General features: G+C 39.1%; 1 protein-coding gene across 1 annotated transcript; it reads right to left on the bottom strand.

The window, feature by feature from the left end:
- Positions 1-10758: 10758 nt before the first annotated feature.
- Positions 10759-14580, bottom strand: fasn (fatty acid synthase; the record flags this gene model as incomplete). Its single annotated transcript, XM_018666525.2, has 2 exons — positions 10759-11930; positions 14320-14580. Coding segments are annotated over 2 exons (399 nt in total), but the record flags the coding sequence as incomplete, so codon positions are not given.
- Positions 14581-15181: the final 601 nt, after the last annotated feature.

The raw sequence follows: 15181 nt of genomic DNA, 5'->3' as shown, positions 1-15181 counted from the left end.
AATCAGCTCAGAATGGCAAAAAGGTGAACAGAAGAAGAGAGACTGAAATCTCAACAACACTGTTGTTCAACGTTTCTTAATTTCCAATGCTTATAAACATTCTTTATGTTGACACCCATCATTTCCAGTCGGGCACCTGTGCCTCGGTTGTGTGAGAGAGAGGTTTAACGCTGCGTTTTAAGGCTTAATCAGCTCAGAATGGCAAAAACGGTGAACAGAAGAAGAGAGACTGAAATCTCCAATAACACTATTTCAGGTTTTTTTAATTTCCAATATTTATAAACATTCTTTATGGTTAACACCCATCATTTCCAGTCGGGGCACCTGTTGCCTCTGTTGTGTGAGAGAGACGTTTAACGCTGAGTTTTAAGGCTTAATCAGCTCAGAATGGCAAAAGGTGAACAGAAGTAGAGAGGACTGAAATCTCAACAACACTGTTGTTTAACGTTTCTTAATTTCCAATATTTATAAACATTCTTTATGGTTGAAACCCATTATTTCCAGTCGGGGCACCTGTTACCTCTGTTGTGTGAGAGAGAGGTTTAATGCTGCGTTTTAAGGCTTAATCAGCTCAGAATGGCAAAAAGGTGCATACTCTGAACAGAAGTAGAGAGACTGAAATCTCAACAACACTGTTGTTCAACGTTTCTTAATTTCCAATATTTATAAACATTCTTTATGGTTGAAACCCATCATTTCCAGTCAGGACACCTTTTGCCTGTTCTGTGCCTTGTGTGCAATGCCTGTCTGTGGAGAGAGTGGTTTAAAGCTGCGTTTTCAGGTTTAATCAGGACAGAATGGCCAATAGCTGTATACTCTGAACAGAAGTAGAGAGACTGAAATCTCAACAACACTGTTGTCAATGTTTCTTAATTTCCAATATTTATAAACATTCTTTATGGTTGAAACCCATCATTTCCAGTCAGGACACCTTTTGCCTGTTCTGTGCCTTGTGTGCAATGCCTGTCTGTGGAGAGAGTGGTTTAAAGCTGCGTTTTCAGGTTTAATCAGGACAGAATGGCCAATAGCTGTATACTCTGAACAGAAGTAGAGAGACTGAAATCTCAACAACACTGTTGTTTAACGTTTCTTAATATCCAATATTTATAAACATTCTTTATGGTTGATACCCATCATTTCCAGTCGGGGCACCTGTTGCCTCTGTTGTGTGAGAGAGACGTTAACGCTGAGTTTTAAGGCTTAATCAGCTCAGAATGGAAAAAAGGTGAACAGAAGAAGAGAGACTGAAATCTCAACAACACTGTTGTTCAACGTTTCTTAATTTCCAATATTTATAAACATTCTTTATGGTTAACACCCATCATTTCCAGTCGGGGCACCTGTTGCCTCGGTTGTGTGAGAGAGAGGTTTAATGGTGCGTTTCAATGTTTAATCAGCTCAGAATGGCAAAAAGGTGCATACTCTGAACAGAAGTAGAGAGACTGAAATCTCAATAACACTGTTTCAGAGTTTCTTAATTTCCAATACTTATAAACATTCTTTATGTTTGACACCCATCATTTCCAGTCGGGGCACCTGTTGCCTCTGCTGTGTGAGAGAGAGGTTTAACGCTGCGTTTTAAGGCTTAATCAGCTCAGAATGGCAAAACGGTGAACAGAAGAAGAGAGACTGAAATCTCAATAACACTATTTCAGTGTTTTTTTAATTTCCAATATTTATAAACATTCTTTATGGTTGAAACCCATCATTTCCTGTCGGGACACCTTTTGCCTGTTCTGTGCCTTGGGAGCAATGCCTGTCTGTGGAGAGAGTGGTTTTAAGCTGCGTTTTCAGGTTTAATCAGGACAGAATGGCCAATAGCTGTATACTCTGAACAGAAGTAGAGAGACTGAAATCTCAACAACACTGTTGTCAACGTTTCTTAATTCCCAATATTTATAAACATTCTTTATGGTTGAAACCCATCATTTCTCATCGGGGCACCTGTTGCCTCTGTTGTGTGAGAGCGAGGTTTAATGGTGCGTTTTAATGTTTAATCAGCTCAGAATGGCAAAAAGGTGCATACTCTGAAGTAGAGAGACTGAAATCTCAATAACACTGTTTCAGAGTTTCTTAATTTCCAATGCTTATAAACATTCTTTATGTTTGACACCCATCATTTCCAGTCGGGGCACCTGTTGCCTCGGTTGTGTGAGAGAGAGGTTTAACGCTGCGTTTTAAGGCTTAATCAGCTCAGAATGGCAAAACGGTGAACAGAAGAAGAGAGACTGAAATCTCAATAACACTATTTCAGTGTTTTTTTAATTTCCAATATTTATAAACATTCTTTATGGTTAACACCCATCATTTCCAGTCGGGGCACCTGTTGCCTCTGTTGTGTGAGAGAGACGTTTAACGCTGAGTTTTAAGGCTTAATCAGCTCAGAATGGCAAAAAGGTGAACAGAAGTAGAGAGACTGAAATCTCAACAACACTGTTGTTTAACGTTTCTTAATTTCCAATATTTATAAACATTCTTTATGGTTGAAACCCATTATTTCCAGTCGGGGCACCTGTTACCTCTGTTGTGTGAGAGAGAGGTTTAATGCTGCGTTTTAAGGCTTAATCAGCTCAGAATGGCAAAAAGGTGCATACTCTGAACAGAAGTAGAGAGACTGAAATCTCAACAACACTGTTGTTCAACGTTTCTTAATTTCCAATATTTATAAACATTCTTTATGGTTGAAACCCATCATTTCCAGTCAGGACACCTTTTGCCTGTTCTGTGCCTTGTGTGCAATGCCTGTCTGTGGAGAGAGTGGTTTAAAGCTGCGTTTTCAGGTTTAATCAGGACAGAATGGCCAATAGCTGTATACTCTGAACAGAAGTAGAGAGACTGAAATCTCAACAACACTGTTGTTTAACGTTTCTTAATATCCAATATTTATAAACATTCTTTATGGTTGATACCCATCATTTCCAGTCGGGGCACCTGTTGCCTCTGTTGTGTGAGAGAGACGTTAACGCTGAGTTTTAAGGCTTAATCAGCTCAGAATGGAAAAAAGGTGAACAGAAGAAGAGAGACTGAAATCTCAACAACACTGTTGTTCAACGTTTCTTAATTTCCAATATTTATAAACATTCTTTATGGTTGAAACCCATCATTTCCAGTCAGGACACCTTTTGCCTGTTCTGTGCCTTGCGAGCAATGCCTGTCTGTGGAGAGAGTGGTTTAAAGCTGCGTTTTCAGGTTTAATCAGGACAGAATGGCCAATAGCTGTATACTCTGAACAGAAGTAGAGAGACTGAAATCTCAACAACACTGTTGTCAACATTTCTTAATTTCCAATATTTATAAACATTCTTTATGGTTATCACGCATCATTTCCAGTCGGGGCACCTGTTGCCTCTGTTGTGTGAGGGAGAGTTTTAACGCTGAGTTTTAAGGCTTAATCAGCTCAGAATGGCAAAAAGGTGAACAGAAGTAGAGAGACTGAAATCTCAACAACACTGTTGTTTAACGTTTCTTAATATCCAATATTTATAAACATTCTTTATGGTTGAAACCCATCATTTCCAGTCGGGGCACCTGTTGCCTCTGTTGTGTGAGAGAGACGTTTAACGCTGAGTTTTAAGGCTTAATCAGCTCAGAATGGCAAAAAGGTGAACAGAAGAAGAGAGACTGAAATCTCAACAACACTGTTGTTCAACGTTTCTTAATTTCCAATATTTATAAACATTCTTTATGGTTAACACCCATCATTTCCAGTCGGGGCACCTGTTGCCTCTGTTGTGTGAGAGAGAGGTTTAACGCTGAGTTTTAAGGCTTAATCAGCTCAGAATGGAAAAAAGGTGAACAGAAGAAGAGAGACTGAAATCTCAACAACACTGTTGTTCAACGTTTCTTAATTTCCAATATTTATAAACATTCTTTATGGTTAACACCCATCATTTCCAGTCGGGGCACCTGTTGCCTCGGTTGTGTGAGAGAGAGGTTTAATGGTGCGTTTCAATGTTTAATCAGCTCAGAATGGCAAAAAGGTGCATACTCTGAACAGAAGTAGAGAGACTGAAATCTCAATAACACTGTTTCAGAGTTTCTTAATTTCCAATACTTATAAACATTCTTTATGTTTGACACCCATCATTTCCAGTCGGGGCACCTGTTGCCTCGGTTGTGTGAGAGAGAGGTTTAACGCTGCGTTTTAAGGCTTAATCAGCTCAGAATGGCAAAACGGTGAACAGAAGAAGAGAGACTGAAATCTCAATAACACTATTTCAGTGTTTTTTTAATTTCCAATATTTATAAACATTCTTTATGGTTAACACCCATCATTTCCAGTCGGGGCACCTGTTGCCTCTGTTGTGTGAGAGAGACGTTTAACGCTGAGTTTTAAGGCTTAATCAGCTCAGAATGGCAAAAAGGTGAACAGAAGTAGAGAGACTGAAATCTCAACAACACTGTTGTTTAACGTTTCTTAATTTCCAATATTTATAAACATTCTTTATGGTTGAAACCCATTATTTCCAGTCGGGGCACCTGTTACCTCTGTTGTGTGAGAGAGAGGTTTAATGCTGCGTTTTAAGGCTTAATCAGCTCAGAATGGCAAAAAGGTGCATACTCTGAACAGAAGTAGAGAGACTGAAATCTCAACAACACTGTTGTTCAACGTTTCTTAATTTCCAATATTTATAAACATTCTTTATGGTTGAAACCCATCATTTCCAGTCAGGACACCTTTTGCCTGTTCTGTGCCTTGTGTGCAATGCCTGTCTGTGGAGAGAGTGGTTTAAAGCTGCGTTTTCAGGTTTAATCAGGACAGAATGGCCAATAGCTGTATACTCTGAACAGAAGTAGAGAGACTGAAATCTCAACAACACTGTTGTCAATGTTTCTTAATTTCCAATATTTATAAACATTCTTTATGGTTGAAACCCATCATTTCCAGTCAGGACACCTTTTGCCTGTTCTGTGCCTTGTGTGCAATGCCTGTCTGTGGAGAGAGTGGTTTAAAGCTGCGTTTTCAGGTTTAATCAGGACAGAATGGCCAATAGCTGTATACTCTGAACAGAAGTAGAGAGACTGAAATCTCAACAACACTGTTGTTTAACGTTTCTTAATATCCAATATTTATAAACATTCTTTATGGTTGATACCCATCATTTCCAGTCGGGGCACCTGTTGCCTCTGTTGTGTGAGAGAGACGTTAACGCTGAGTTTTAAGGCTTAATCAGCTCAGAATGGAAAAAAGGTGAACAGAAGAAGAGAGACTGAAATCTCAACAACACTGTTGTTCAACGTTTCTTAATTTCCAATATTTATAAACATTCTTTATGGTTGAAACCCATCATTTCCAGTCAGGACACCTTTTGCCTGTTCTGTGCCTTGTGTGCAATGCCTGTCTGTGGAGAGAGTGGTTTAAAGCTGCGTTTTCAGGTTTAATCAGGACAGAATGGCCAATAGCTGTATACTCTGAACAGAAGTAGAGAGACTGAAATCTCAACAACACTGTTGTCAATGTTTCTTAATTTCCAATATTTATAAACATTCTTTATGGTTGAAACCCATCATTTCCAGTCGGGGCACCTGTTGCCTCTGTTGTGTGAGAGAGACGTTTAACGCTGAGTTTTAAGGCTTAATCAGCTCAGAATGGCAAAAAGGTGAACAGAAGAAGAGAGACTGAAATCTCAACAACACTGTTGTTCAACGTTTCTTAATTTCCAATATTTATAAACATTCTTTATGGTTAACACCCATCATTTCCAGTCGGGGCACCTGTTGCCTCTGTTGTGTGAGAGAGAGGTTTAACGCTGAGTTTTAAGGCTTAATCAGCTCAGAATGGAAAAAAGGTGAACAGAAGAAGAGAGACTGAAATCTCAACAACACTGTTGTTTAACGTTTCTTAATAGCCAATATTTATAAACATTCTTTATGGTTGAAACCCATCATTTCCTGTCGGGACACCTTTTGCCTGTTCTGTGCCTTGCGAGCAATGCCTGTCTGTGGAGAGAGTGGTTTAAAGCTGCGTTTTCAGGTTTAATCAGGACAGAATGGCCAATAGCTGTATACTCTGAACAGAAGTAGAGAGACTGAAATCTCAACAACACTGTTGTTTAACGTTTCTTAATATCCAATATTTATAAACATTCTTTATGGTTGATACCCATCATTTCCAGTCGGGGCACCTGTTGCCTCTGTTGTGTGAGAGAGACGTTAACGCTGAGTTTTAAGGCTTAATCAGCTCAGAATGGAAAAAAGGTGAACAGAAGAAGAGAGACTGAAATCTCAACAACACTGTTGTTCAACGTTTCTTAATTTCCAATATTTATAAACATTCTTTATGGTTGAAACCCATCATTTCCAGTCAGGACACCTTTTGCCTGTTCTGTGCCTTGCGAGCAATGCCTGTCTGTGGAGAGAGTGGTTTAAAGCTGCGTTTTCAGGTTTAATCAGGACAGAATGGCCAATAGCTGTATACTCTGAACAGAAGTAGAGAGACTGAAATCTCAACAACACTGTTGTCAACGTTTCTTAATTTCCAATATTTATAAACATTCTTTATGGTTAACACCCATCATTTCCAGTCGGGGCACCTGTTGCCTCTGTTGTGTGAGAGAGAGGTTTAACGCTGTGTTTTAAGGCTTAATCAGCTCAGAATGGAAAAAAGGTGAACAGAAGAAGAGAGACTGAAATCTCAACAACACTGTTGTTTAACGTTTCTTAATAGCCAATATTTATAAACATTCTTTATGGTTGAAACCCATCATTTCCTGTCGGGACACCTTTTGCCTGTTCTGTGCCTTGCGAGCAATGCCTGTCTGTGGAGAGAGTGGTTTAAAGCTGCGTTTTCAGGTTTAATCAGGACAGAATGGCCAATAGCTGTATACTCTGAACAGAAGTAGAGAGACTGAAATCTCAACAACACTGTTGTCAACGTTTCTTAATTTCCAATATTTATAAACATTCTTTATGGTTATCACGCATCATTTCCAGTCGGGGCACCTGTTGCCTCTGTTGTGTGAGAGAGAGTTTTAACGCTGAGTTTTAAGGCTTAATCAGCTCAGAATGGCAAAAAGGTGAACAGAAGTAGAGAGACTGAAATCTCAACAACACTGTTGTTTAACGTTTCTTAATCTCCAATATTTATAAACATTCTTTATGGTTGAAACCCATCATTTCCTGTCGGGACACCTTTTGCCTGTTCTGTGCCTTGCGAGCAATGCCTGTCTGTGGAGAGAGTGGTTTAAAGCTGCGTTTTCAGGTTTAGTCAGGACAGAATGGCCAATAGCTGTATACTCTGAACAGAAGTAGAGAGACTGAAATCTCAACAACACTGTTGTTCAACGTCTTGTGGTATATTAGATGGTGATGTTGACGTGAAGATGATGAAGAGAAGATCTCCGCTGACACTGACTTACTTGTATATAGAAGTTTATTACAAAGTAGTTCAGCATCGGACAAGCACTGCAGTAGCCTGTGAGAGGATCCGAGCCAATATGGATCTCTCTCTCTAACAGCTCTAAACACCAATATATATACATTGGTTTTTTACATGGTTCATAGGAAACATCTGGACCTTAGTCAATACCTTCACTATCAAGAGGAAGAAGATAAGGTGAGAGGAAACCCTCACCTTTAACCCCTACTAGTCTGGGGGTCACATTCTTAACTCTTGTCCCAAACATGAACCCCAAAGGTTAACTCAGACATAGGAAACTCTTAAAAAGTGTAAACATCTTGAAACCCTCAGACATTCCAAAAAGACAAAAACATACATAAACCATCCTGTATACTACAGTTTCTTAATTTCCAATATTAATAAACATTCTTTATGGTTGAAACCCATCATTTCCTGTCGGGACACCTTTTGCCTGTTCTGTGCCTTGCGAGCAATGCCTGTCTGTGGAGAGAGTGGTTTAATGCTGAGTTTTAAGGCTTTATCAGCTCAGAATGGCAAAAAGGTGAACAGAAGTAGAGAGACTGAAATCTCAACAACACTGTTGTTCAACGTTTCTTAAATTCCAATATTTATAAACATTCTTTATGGTTGAAACCCATCATTTCCTGTCGGGACACCTTTTGCCTGTTCTGTGCCTTGCGAGCAATGCCTGTCTGTGAAGAGAGTGGTTTAAAGCTGCGTTTTCAGGTTTAATCAGGACAGAATGGCCAATAGCTGTATACTCTGAACAGAAGTAGAGAGACTGAAATCTCAACAACACTGTTGTCAACGTTTCTTAATTTCCAATATTTATAAACATTCTTTATGGTTATCACGCATCATTTCCAGTCGGGGCACCTGTTGCCTCTGTTGTGTGAGAGAGAGTTTTAACGCTGAGTTTTAAGGCTTAATCAGCTCAGAATGGCAAAAAGGTGAACAGAAGTAGAGAGACTGAAATCTCAACAACACTGTTGTTTAACGTTTCTTAATCTCCAATATTTATAAACATTCTTTATGGTTGAAACCCATCATTTCCTGTCGGGACACCTTTTGCCTGTTCTGTGCCTTGCGAGCAATGCCTGTCTGTGGAGAGAGTGGTTTAAAGCTGCGTTTTCAGGTTTAGTCAGGACAGAATGGCCAATAGCTGTATACTCTGAACAGAAGTAGAGAGACTGAAATCTCAACAACACTGTTGTTCAACGTTTCTTAATTTCCAATATTTATAAACATTCTTTATGGTTGAAACCCATCATTTCCAGTCGGGGCACCTGTTGCCTCTGTTGTGTGAGAGAGAGGTTTAACGCTGCGTTTTAAGGCTTAATCAGCTCAGAATGGCAAAAAGGTGAACAGAAGAAGAGAGACTGAAATCTCAATAACACTATTTCAGTGTTTTTTTAATTTCCAATATTTATAAACATTCTTTATGGTTGAAACCCATCATTTCCAGTTGGGGCACCTGTTGCCTCTGTTGTGTGAGAGAGAGGTTTAACGCTGTGTTTTAAGGCTTAATCAGCTCAGAATGGAAAAAAGGTGCATACTCTGAACAGAAGTAGAGAGACTGAAATCTCAACAACGCTATTGTCAACGTTTCTTAATTTCCAATATTTTTAAACATTTTTTATGGTTGAAACCCATCATTTGTATTATGCCCCAACATTCACTGTATACACAGATAATATCCCTTTGACTTATGTCCTCAGCACTGCCACCAGCTTTTCCCCATTCTTCCTTCTGTATGGTCGACCTCCACGCTTGCCTGTTGACTTGCTGTTCCCACCCAAAAGAGAGGCTGAGATATCTGATCGGCAGACTTATGCAGAGAAGTGGGCGGAAAGGATGTGTTCTGCATATGAAGCAAATAACAGTATGCAGCAAATAACAGTAACAAATCCAAATCCAAACAGTAACAAATGTCAGGAGACATTCAAAAAAAGTAAAATGGTTAAAAGATTTTATAAAGTTAAGAAGTTAAGAAGAAAGGTTAACTATGATAAAAAAAAAAAATAGACATCCCAATAAATATTTTTATTTTATTTCATTGTGTCTTAAAAACTATTCAAATGTATGTTTCACATTGCACTGCTTGTTACTTTGCTAGCGCCCAGAAAATCTCAACAACACTGTTGTCAACGTTTCTTAATTTCCAATATTTATGAACTCAAATAGTCAATTTCTGTGTGCTCTGACCAGGAGGAGAGAAACTGGACTCTCAGCCACAGTGTTATGAAAGTTTCTCAATTTCTAATATTAATTATTATTATTATTTCCTGTTGGGACACCTTTTGCCTTTTTTGTGCCGTGAGGCATGCCAGTGTGGGGAAAATGAGGTTTTTGCTGCATTTTGACACTTACTCAGCTTAGTATAGCCAAATACTGTGTGCTCTGACCAGAAGAAGAGAAACTGGAGTCTCAGCCAGTGTTATGAAAATTTCTCAATTTGTAATCTTAATAAACATTCATTATGGTTGAAACCCATGTTGGGACACCTTTTGCCTTTTTTGTGCCCTGTGAGGGATACCTATGTGGGAAAATGCGGTTTTCGCTCTGCTTTTTGACACTTAATCAGCTCAGAATAGCCAAATACTGTGTGCTTTGACCAGTAGAAGAGAAACTGAGATCTCAGCCACACTATCATGAAAATTTCTCAATTTGTAATCTTTACAACCAGTAATGATGGTTGAAACACATCATTTCCTGTTGGGACATCTTTTACTTTCTTTGAGCCGTGTATCCCATGCCAGTGTGTGAAAATGAGGTTTTCACTGCGTTTTGATGCTTAATCAGTTCAGAATGGCCAAAGTCTGCATGCTCTGACCAAGAAAGATGTAAGAAAGAACTCAGCCACACTGACATGAAAGTTTCTCAATTTCTAACATTAGTAAACAATCATTGTGGTGACAGTCCTGTCACCACAATAAGTGTCTACTAAGATCACCTCACCTCATAACACATTTGGTATGGTCAAACCCTGGAGATAAAATTTTGAAATTGATAAAGCCCAACAATGTAACCTAACTGCTATGGTTGCTGAATGATATATGTATTGTTGTACAGTGAAAACCATAGATTGACTTATAACTACACTTGTAATACTGACTTTCTATCAAGTCAAAAACATGATTTTAGATATCAAAATATTGACACAGATATAGAAATTGTTTTTTTCTTCCAAGTGACCCTAATATCATTTTTACGGTTATTACCTTTGTCTATATTATACTGAATCCAACTGTGTTCCTCCCATGTACAGTATACAGCATATTCTCTGCCTTAAGCGGTTTTCACAGTATACATACAGAGCATGTCGTACTGATATCCCACACAGAAATCAAGACATTCACACATCATATTTTCCAAGAAAAACACAAAATAGTCATAAGGAACTTTGTGAGATGCCTTTATTAGTTGTCACAATGCATACTGAAAATATTACAATATGAGCAAAGAGCATACACAGTACTGTCACATCCTTCTCCTTTTCACTGCAATCAATCACCACATTTGCCTCAAGTAACGTGACCCTTCATAGACCAGATTAGAGGCCTCAGAAGTCAGGTTGACTGTTCTTTTGTGGGACTGGGCTGCTGGTTTTGGGTTATGAATCCAGGTGAGATCATGGGAGTCAGAGACAGCTCTGGGAGGACAGCCTTTCAGCAAAGATCCCAGGACAGAGAGGATCCCCTGCTGCTCAGAGACTTGCTGTTCAGGTATGTCCGCATTCAACAGGTGCCTTACTATTCATTTACAATCTACAAGCCAATTTGGGAAAAGATGCTAAATTAAGTGAGACATTTATGTTCCAAACATATTAAGTACATCACTATTAAAATATTGTTAATACAGTGTCACAGGTTTTTGGAATCAGAACAGCATCACTGACCTTGTGGCTGTTAACCCAAAAATAATGTATTGAAAGGCAAAGCCAATGACATGATTTGCATGTTTGTTGCATTGAAGCTGCACAACAACCAAGGGGCTCTGTGTTAAACAAAGGCATTTTGAAGTCCAACAATTTGACAGTGGTAAAGTTACAAACATGCATAATTATATCCATTAGTATCAGGGCATGACAGTATTTAAGGAATAATGATAATTTTGTTAATTGTCTTTTCATGATGTCTTATCAAAACTACCGGTTTTATAGATCAGGAGGTCATTCAATGTGACCATTCTTCAATAACATTACTCTTATTTATAACACTTTTTATTATTTTTACTACACAGACAGCACAGTTAAGATTAGGGTAGGTTAGAGAGTATCTATTGTGTGGGGGGAAGAATAAGGTGCATTTGGGATGTTAGTGAAAAATGGCACACAATGTAAACCTGCTGTCTGCAAAGACTTACTGTGGGAATGCATTTATGTACTTGTGAAATTAGTGTGAGGTGAAGGCTGTGATTAGGTATAACATATCTAGCCCTCTCTTGCTGTGACCCGTGGCTCAACCAGTGAACTGTGGATGATGCTACTGATGGACTCCACCCCCTCTCCTTCCAGGAATGTACGGTGGTCTCCCTCAATGACGTGGACTGACACCTTGCCATCACATACCTGAAGGAAGACACAGACAGAACTTATTCAGAATTCAAGTAGACACATACTCATATTTTCAGTTCAATCCAACATAGCATACTTAAAAGCAATAATAACAAAAGGTTCAATATTCAATTCCCTTTCTGCTAATCACATAAAATGAAAAATTATAGAGTCATAAAAATATTTTCATGGTGGTTCAGAAGTTTCACAGCCTGAGGAGAGAAAGTGCTCTGGAGTCATTGGTATGCCAGTGGATACTCCTGTATTGCTTGCCTGACAGAAGATGAGTGAACAGGCTGGAGTTGGGTTTTGTCAAGGGATTCCTTTGGACTCTGTGCTTGACGCTTGATAGATGGGTGGCAATGTTCTGGGTGGTTTTAATGACCCAGCCTTCCTGTCCTGGGCTGTGCACATCCCATGCCAGTTTGTGATGTTTCCAGTAGGATGTTTTCTACTGCTGTTGTAGCAGTTAAAAAAAACTTGCAGGGGAATTAAGCCATCTTAAGCTTCCTTAAGAAGTACAGTTGTTTCTGCTGTCTTTACAAGGATAGAGATGTGTGATGACCATGACAGGTTCTCTGTGATGTTCACTCCCGGGGAAAAGTGTTCTACTAAAAGTGTTCACCTGTTCCGCCTTAGCTCCACTGATATAGACAGGGGTGTACCTCAGTTTTTCTAAAATCAACAATCAGCTCACTGGTTTTGTTGATGTTGATCAGGAGATTGTTCTCTGTGCACCACTCTGCAAGATTATTGATTTCCTCCCGATATGAATTCCCAACATTGTTGTAATCCATCAGATGATGGTGGTGTTTTCACAATAGGGACTCTCCATGTCTGGGAAGAAGAGGCTGTTGGTGAGTTGAAGAGAGAGATACTGATGGTCTTTGTTGTTTTCTTTGTCTGCTCTTACGGCCAGAGACCTTGCAGTTCCCATACAAGACACTGATGCAGGCAGTCAGGATGCTCTAGATGCCTCTACTGAACATGGTGAGCATAGGTAGAGAGAGACTCACCTTCTTCAGTCAACACAGAAAGTGGAGACGCTGCTTGATTTCTAAGAGTGTCGCCATGTGTGAGATCTAGGATAAGCCTTCAGTGATCTGCACTCCCAGGAATTCCATGTTGTGGACTCTTTCTCTGTGTCTGAGGTCAATTAATAAATTCATGAATCAGTCCTGACATAAGTGTTCTCTCTCTGTCTGGGTGGGACAGGCCTGGATAGAGGGCAAATGTTATCACGTCCTAAGTGGAGCAGTAAGCAAAGTTAAGGAAGTCAAGTGTGATATGGAGGCTTGACTTAATGTGCTACAGTTCCAGCCTTTGAGGCAAAGTGGCCATTTTGTTTCTCTGGTGCTACTTGACAGGTTAGTTTTTGCTGCTTTGATGGCTGCTTTCTCCCCAGACCTGGGGACGCTGGCAACCATGGCTTATGGGTGGCACTCAAGGTGAGGGTTTAGTGATAGCAACATAATCAGTACACTAATTGATGAAGGCTGTGGCAGTTTCTATGAAAAGCAATGGATCTCTTTGAGTTATGTGGTTAACACAGACTGCTTCAGGGACAGGTTGAGTATTGTGGTGAACCCTAGAGCTTCAAGGCCAGGGCAGGTCTTAAAAACAAGCCCCAGAATATTGATTCTTGCCACATCTCTCAGGAGTTGCATTGTAATGAGACTCCACCCTGTCCCTATACTTCTGCTTAGTACAGTCTGTTCATTCAAAGCAGCACAGATAGATCCCTCAACCCATGGTTTCCGGTTTGGGAAAAAAAAAAAAACATTGTATCACTTTAGGAATGATATTACTGATCATGGTTGCTATGAAGCTGCCACTAAATCTACAAACCTAGTGGTATGTACCAACATATATATTGAGTTCATGTGTCAGTTGGGTATTGGTTATCAAACCTATGTAAGGTTTGTTTTTACTAAAGTATTAAAGTTTGCATATGCAGCAGTGATGTGAAAACAAATCCAGCAGTAAGTTGATTTGGAAAAAAGCAAGAATTACCAAAGAAACCTTGACAAAATTATTGTATAACTTGAACAGTAACATTGTTTGCACCTTCACTAAGTTCAAACAGATCTATATTTTCAATAATTGACTGTTTTTCCCTTCCCTTCCTAGATATTTTATGATCTCTGATAAATGGTATCAGGTGAGTCTGAGAGGAGCTGTACTTAAGGTTCATTAACCATGTTTTTCCTGAGCTTTCAAACATGATCATGAAACATGATCTTCATCAACAACTGAGCAAACCCCCGTCCACAGATGAAGACAGTGACATGCATTTTAAAACTTTAGGAAAAAAGTTGAGGTAAGAATACTTTCTATCAGCTACCATTTCAAAGGTTGTTTCTCCTTTATAAAGGCCATGTTGAAACTTGGTGCACTTGTATACCTCGCTGAGCTTGTAGTCTGTTCCCAGGTTTTGTTCATAGTCGCTGCTGGTTTTGGCACGCAGTAGTGTCACATTGCCATGGTATTTTGTTGCTGGCACATAGCTATCAGCAGCCTTTAGTTTGTAGTAGAAGGTGGTGGCTGCAAAGTGCAGCAATTCTCGGCTGATGCCCTTGTGGCTGGAGGTGATTAGATCCACCGCCACATTGACACGGGCCTCAAGGTCCGACAGCGGGAGAAGAGTCTCCAGAAGCTGGAGAATAAAAGGGAGAAATCAGAAGCAATCTAGATTGAGAACACTATAAGAATTTACTTGATGAAGCAATATAAACCAGACCACAGAACAGTTGTATAAGAGGGTTCATGGATCTCTATCATGTGAAAATGTTATTGTTATGATATTTTTCACATTATAACAAAATATTGTCATGTTATTATGTAATACAAACTTATCACATTTAAAAACACATTATCTATATTGTACATAATATGCATATTATATGGATTTATATTATATATTACAAATACAAACTTATAACAATAATGTGATAGGTTTGTATCTCGTAATAACATGAAACTATCTTTATTAATAAAATTGTCATGATGGTCTATTTCTGTTTTTCTGGTGTGGCCACAATACGTTTCAACAGTTGTCCAATCGAACCTAAAACTAATTACAACTTGCCTTAGCACAGGGGAAAGTTGTTGAAAATAGTCAACTAATCATAAACTTAATATTCAAATAGTCTTTTGCTACAACAAACATAATACTGTTCTCTATACCTTTGGTCAAATATTAATTATTGGGACTGGAAAAGTAAACATGCCAAATTAAATACACTGCACAAGTCCACTAAGACTTG

This window comes from Lates calcarifer, unplaced genomic scaffold, assembly GCF_001640805.2.
Source record: "Lates calcarifer isolate ASB-BC8 unplaced genomic scaffold, TLL_Latcal_v3 _unitig_5781_quiver_2303, whole genome shotgun sequence".
Classification (NCBI taxonomy): domain Eukaryota; kingdom Metazoa; phylum Chordata; class Actinopteri; family Centropomidae; genus Lates; species Lates calcarifer.
Note: the sequence above shows the minus strand (reverse complement) of the source record. Positions and strands in the feature narration are given on the sequence as shown.